This window comes from Xenopus laevis, chromosome 7L (assembly GCF_017654675.1).
Source record: "Xenopus laevis strain J_2021 chromosome 7L, Xenopus_laevis_v10.1, whole genome shotgun sequence".
In the NCBI taxonomy this organism is placed as follows: domain Eukaryota; kingdom Metazoa; phylum Chordata; class Amphibia; order Anura; family Pipidae; genus Xenopus; species Xenopus laevis.
The window spans coordinates 33,832,513-33,839,247 of NC_054383.1; the positions used below are offsets into that span (position 1 = coordinate 33,832,513).

The following is a 6,735-nucleotide window of genomic DNA, read 5'->3' on the forward strand; positions in this document are numbered from 1 at the left end:
GGGTGTATTTCTATTCCTGCTATGTCTCAACACCTCCCTAGACCACCAGGTAATTCTTTCACAACACCTATCAGATATGGCACCCCAAAGACAATAGACAGACAAGGAAATAGTGAAGTCATGTATTTGTGTATTATGTGCATTTCTTTGCCATGTGAAACCAAATGTTTTAGAGATCCTAAGAACCCTTTATAAAGTTCATGTAAGAGTGACGTACATGGTAAATGACTTACAAGTTGAGGCTCTTCCCTGTGAAAATGTTTTTTTTAACAAACAATGTATATTTCCTTTAGTACCTGATTTAAGGATTCTCTTTAAATTTTAAAACTAATAAGTGAGTATGTGTATATTATGAAAGGGGCACCTGTGGCCCTCTAGATGTATATAAAATAACACACCTCTCCTCACCACAGCCTTTGGCCTATGACTAAGATTTATACACAATTTTGCAATGTCTTTGAGTGCCAGGTTAAAGCTAAACTACAGTGTAATTATGTGAAATTTCTTGGATTATGCAAATATTATAAAGCTCACATTCTCTTTTGTATTCCCCATGTGAGAGACTCTGTTAAAACTATGGAATTTTCTGCCATTGACCAGAGTCTATTTTTGCACTATAATTGAAACACTGGCTGGTTTAATTGCATCTGAGGAACAGAGAATACAATTAATCAATTTGTTTTGACACATTTAAATTTGAACAGGTAGGTTTGATGTGGGGAATGGGAGCAATAGTACAGAACAAGAAGGTAACCTGCTTATGAAAAAAGAAAGATATTGAGTGTATTATATATGTTATTAGATGTAAGTTAATTGAAGAAAAACATTTTGTAAGGCACTAAATCAGCAGTATATGACTCTCTCTCCACCCAACACATGAAAACATAAAGGTTCATAAATATAAATTTCTGCCAACAACCTACGATAATTTCCCTGATAATTGCATACATTGAGATATAGATTGTTTTATGACAGCTTTATTTTTTTATTAACAGGGCCAAATATCACCAAATTGTAACAGCTTTGGTGGCAACTGCTACAGGAATCCTGCTCTTGTTCACATCAAGGTTAGCACAACCTATTCCTTAATTGTCATATAACATATTGGAAGATGCAGCCACAAGTAGTGTGGTAGTGCTAAAATGGACACACATATTATATGTAATGGTTCCATTCATTAAAGGTACTTGCTTATAATCATGCATCTAGTGCAATTATGGAAGGAGGACCTTGGATACCATAGAGGGTCTGTATCGGGTGGGCTTGTACATCACCTGTTTCTTATCACCCAACAGGATGGCTTTTTACCTTGTTTCTTACACCAGTATTTGACTTAAAGTGATACTGACACTAAAATGTTTCTTTTCAAAATATTAATCTACGTTAGAAGTTACCTATAGGTTATGTTGATCATTTTTCATTGAAAGCTTTGCTTTTGTAAGCAATTGTCACTTGAAGTTCCTAAACCTGACTGTTTTGCCAACATGACTGTCCCTGTAACCTGTCAGTTAGAGTTTCTAATGCTAACGGACTAATGTTGCACAAATATGGCAGCCCAGGGACTCTCCACCAATAAGGCGAGTTGAGACACTCGCCTCAGGCGGTAGAGTCCCCATGGTTGCCAGGGGAAGCAAAAATGCTGCTCCTGGTAACTAAGAGCCGAATTTCCGTTTTTCAACCCGGAAATGTGGCTCTTCTAGTGCAGAGAGTGCAATTAGTGGACCACCCCCAACCCCCCCCGACATGACGTGGACTGCCCCCGACCCCCTCCGGCACGTCGTGGACCGACCCTGACCCCCTCAGGCGCAGAAAAGTTGAGTGCCGTGGGGAGGGGTGGGGGGTGTCAAAATGAACGGGATCGCCCCTGTGGCATCCCCCTCATATTGGAATATGGTAGTAAGAAAGGTAATGTAAAAGCATTAAGCAAATACTTTTATGGCAAAATTATAAATAGCATTCATAGAAAATGTTATGATTGATAATAAAAAGGGTTATTTTCTGATCTCTTTAATAAGCATCAAGTCAAAATGCTTCCAGATGCAAACAATGTTAGTAAGGTCTGTTAGACTGAACATCTACCTAATCACGCAGCTTATCTTAAGTGGAATTTAAGAATATTGATGCAAATATCATTTTACAATTTAATGAAATGTAAAACAAGATTCATATCATTAGGCTGCCACTACGGTGTAAGACCCTGCCTGGAAATGTAAAAGACATTTTAAGGACTTTCTAAATGAAATACAGATTGGCTGCGTAGAAAAAGCAAAGCAAGGGGTGACTCATTTGCTCTGATATGGTGAGTCAATAAAAACCAGAGAGGAAAATAAAAGGTACACAGCAGATGGGTATGCAATTACTTAAAGAGGAAACTTTTGTATGGTGAAGCTTTAAGTTCACATATTTATATGATGACAGTATGATAAGTTATATTATACAACCACATCAATATATAAATGTTTAAGGTTAGAATAAGACAGCTTCTTTTTATTTCCAAGTGAAATAATTTTTATGATTTTCTGAATGATATGATCAGTAGAGGCATTACTAAAGCTCACTTATAAATGAAGATCAGAAGATGTGACAAGAATGCCTGGATAGGGATATAAAGCCCATCACATTTCATGCAGCGTTTGTATTATTTCATAGACTATATGGCCACATTCTATTGAACAAAGTAATTTAATGGGTTGAATAATATCTTGCCACTGGAAAAATGTGTGTTATTGGTGCATTGAGTCGAATCCCTGAGCTGAGTGTCATCATTCATCAGTTACCCTATATAGGGTGTTCTTATTGCAGTTATACACACATTAGACAGGTTATACAAAGAAAGCTACATTTAAATAGGCACAGCTATACTGTTTATGAGTTCAATAATGTCCAATCTATCCAACCAATTGTAAAGTAATTGCTATGTGAAACAATGCATTTATTCATTTCTAGTTTATTATCTTACCAGTGAGCTTGTTTCCATATAAACATATTTTATTTCCGATGCTATGTTGTTAACAGACACTATAACAGTATTTGTAACACATGCTTCAATAGGCAGCTAACATTGGTTTAGTAGAGTTTTGTGGTATATTGTCTATCCTCATCAGCAACTAGCTGTGGGAGACATTCAAGGGGTCCAGTAGATGTAAATGGGGTAATAGTCTCCAAAGTAATTTCTGCCTCGCATTCAAACTGAACACCAGCAGGCAAATGCAAATTCTTCTGACTTCTGGTCCCATGTGAAGTAGATAGAACTGAAACTTTGTCAAAACACGTTGCTTCTAAGACTTCTTGGTCTGGGTCCACTACATTGGGGAGGTGAGAATTATTGAAGGTGACAGGGATATCCTTCTGAAAAGTTGTGTCGTGGTGGTAGGACACTAGTTCATTGCTGAAATTGACAGCCTCTACGTTGTTGCTTGAGCAGAATCTATTGCATCCCAGGATAGTAGTAAAGGCTTTCCTGAAGTCAGCATTGAAAGCATAAATAACAGGGTTCAGTGATGAGTTGGCCCATCCAAACCACACAAATATATTAAATGTAGTTTCACTAACACATGGGGGCTCTGGTTCATTTTGACCTGGAAGACTCATATGGCAGAAAGGGATCATACAGTTGAGGACAAAAAATGGAAGCCAGCAGAAAACAAAGACCCCCATGATGATGGATAAGGTCTTTAGTACTTTGGTCTCCTTCCTAAAAGAAGTTTTCAGTGAGTTTTCATTAACACAGTCGGGATGAGCACTCTGTGCATGCTCCACGGCTCTTTCTAAAGAGGAAATTCTCCTTATTTGCGTTTGAGCAATTCTGTAGATCCTGGTGTATGTACCAATCATGATAACAACAGGTATATAGAAGCTAATAAGTGAAGAGGATATGGCGTATGTCCGATTCAGGCTGGAATCACAGTTCTCTGTATGATTTATGGCTTTTAGTTCCTTGTCTGCCTCCTGGGATTTATGCCAGCTAAGCTGGACAGGTATGAATGATATCAGAATAGATAAAGTCCAGGCTACGCCAATCATAATAAAAGCCACTCTTTGTGTCATTTTTCTTTCATATCTGAATGGGCTTGCAATGGCCCAGTATCTGTCCAGACTGATGATACAGAGATTGAGGATGGATGCAGTAGAGCACATGATGTCAAAAGCAACCCAAGTGTCACAAAAGGCACCAAAGAGCCAATACCCAGCGACCTCAGTGACTGCTTTCCAGGGCATCACCAACAAAGCCACAAAGAGGTCTGAAACGGCCAAAGAAATCACAAAGAAGTTGGTTACCTTTGATCGCAGGTGTCTAAACTTGATGACTGCTAGGCACACAAGAGTGTTGCCCAGAAGGGTAGACAGGATGAGCAGAGATAGAAGCAATCCAGTCAGGGCACGGAGGCTATAATCTGAGCTTCCCACATCTAGATCTACATGCAACACATTGACTGTTACATTGTATATAGAGAGATTTTCCATGAGGGGGAATGGAGAAAAGGTTTCTTTTTTACAGCTCCTTTGGTTTGCAGAAGGAAAACAAGTATACACTCAGACGTCCACTGAAGATCAGGCCATCCTTACAAGCTCAACAGCAACAACAAAAAAATCACAGGAGCAGTATAATCTTCAGCTGGCTTTAAGCAGCAGCAAATTTGATTGGAGACTGGAGTAAATTCAAATCAAGCCTCTAGTGCTCAACATTATTATTTGTATAGGAGAAAAAAAATACCCATATCAACGAAGAAGAAAACTCATTTGCAGTGTTTGATTTGCTGTGTCCCTGCATGATTTCAAATTACAGTCAGACGTTCCCTCAATTCATTATGATGCATGCACATTTTATCACATTTTCCACTTTCCGGCACAAGTTCACTGCCATTTAATGACTTCATCATTTCATCGGGAAAGAAGTAAACATTTAAGTCTTTCTACTTGCCGTTTCACTGCCCAAAAGTGTGAAAAGACATCTTCTCTGATATATCCCATTTGTTAGAATAAGCAGAAGAAATGATCTGTTCTTTTTTAAGCTTCATGCATGTCCTTTAGCCTGTACTCCTTAAGGTTCTCAGAGCACTGGACACAACATCTGCCGCACTCCCGTTTATCCATGAGAAATACATATCCTCACCAGCAGTTTTGAATTAAAATAGCGCTATGAGCATATCAAGGGGAACACATGTGAGAGCAAGGTGTGTATATGCTGATAGATCGGGACAGCCTTATGGGCATGGCTTTGTGCTGTGTATGAGAAGCAAAACTGCAGGGTCCTAATTCATTGAAGGAACAGCAGCTGCTGTCTGTGGTCTGGAAATACATTTTTTTTTATTTGCTTAATAGAATTTATTTACATAAAAAATAAAGAATAACTTCTGTCTGGATCAATATTGTATTCCTTATTGATGCATATGCTCGAAATTGCCTCGCTAGGCGATTTCGAGCGACAATAGAAAAAAGATCGCCGCGTGTGTTTTTACGCTGGCGATTTTTCGCGATTCCCCATAGACGCCAGCGCAAAAGTTTCCCCAGCGATTGCGGCTTAAAAGTCGCGGCGAGTCAAGTCGCGGCGAAAAGTCGCCGCGAGTCAAATCGCGGCGCTATCGCCTAGTGTGGCCTTAGCCTTAGCCTAAGGCATGCAGTATGTTATAGAACACCATAATAAAACAATTAAATGGTAGTTGAAAGACTTAAAGAAAGAACAGTAATTGTAACATTGTAAAGGAACCAATCTCTGTTCAGCATGAACAGAGCAGTTAATTAATGGTTGTTAGTTAAGCAAACAAACTAAAGTATTACATTGTGATCTGAGTCTTGGGACCAAAGCCTGGCAGAGAATGAGATAAATGACACCCTGGGGTGGGAAGGTGGATAATGTTTTGGGTAATATAAGTGGAAAGTAGTCAAAGAGTAAACCACTTAAATAGATGAGTCTTGTAAGGGTTAAGGGCAGGGGCACACGGGCAGATTCGGGGAGATTTAGTCGCCTGGCGACTAATCGCCTCTTCTTTGGGGCGACAATCTCCCCAACCTGCCTTCACCCTGGTAGTATGAAAAATCGCCTGCGCCAATACACTTGCGCCGCTTTGATTTCCAAAGTCGCCCGAAGTTTCCCCGTGAGGCAACTTCGGAAATCGAAGCGCTGCTAGTGCCATTGCCATAGGCAATTTTTCATTTAACAGGTGGAAGGCCCCGAAGAAGAGGCGATTAATCGTCAGGCGACTAAATCTCCCCGAATCTGCCCGTGTGCCCCTGCCCTAAGGGCACATGGGGAGATTCGGGAGATTTAGTCGCCTGGCGAGTGGCGACTAATCGCCTCTTCTTCTGGGCGACAATCTCCCCAATCTGCCTTCCCCTAACTTCCCGTCAGCTATAATGAAAAATCGCCAGCGGTATGGCACTCGCGGAGCTTCATTTTCCGAAGTCGCCTGAAGTTTCCTTGTGAGACAATTTCGGGCGACTTCGGAAAATGAATCACTCTAAGTGCCATCCCGCCGGCAATTTAGATTCTCGCTGTCAGGTAGGCTTTTCGGGGGGATTAGTCGTCTGAAGAAAAGGCAATTTGTCGCCGGCCACTAAATCTTCCTGAATCTTAGCGTGTGTCTCTGCCCTTAAGAGTAAAATATCAGTTATACAATCTTAAAGGGGTGCTTCACCTTTCAGTGAACTTTTAATATGTTATAGAATTGCCAATTCTAAGCAACTTTTCAACTGGCCTTCATTATTTTTCTTTTATCGTTTTAAACTAGTTGAACT

At 40.1% G+C, this 6,735-nt stretch overlaps 1 protein-coding gene across 1 annotated transcript; it reads right to left on the reverse strand.

Annotated features, from left to right (window-relative positions):
* Window positions 1-2,666: 2,666 nt before the first annotated feature.
* On the reverse strand, window positions 2,667-5,148 carry drd1c.L (D(1C) dopamine receptor L homeolog). The gene has a single exon (XM_018225330.2). The coding sequence runs from the start codon at window positions 4,462-4,464 to the stop codon at window positions 3,067-3,069; it is 1,398 nt and encodes a 465-aa protein (XP_018080819.1). The 5' UTR covers window positions 4,465-5,148; the 3' UTR covers window positions 2,667-3,066.
* Between the last annotated feature and the right edge of the window lie 1,587 nt (window positions 5,149-6,735).

Bases quoted from the DNA above. Each gene is read 5' to 3' on its own strand.
- drd1c.L (XM_018225330.2), bottom strand. From the start codon at position 4,464: ATGGAAAATCTCTCTATATACAATGTAACAGTCAATGTGTTGCATGTA.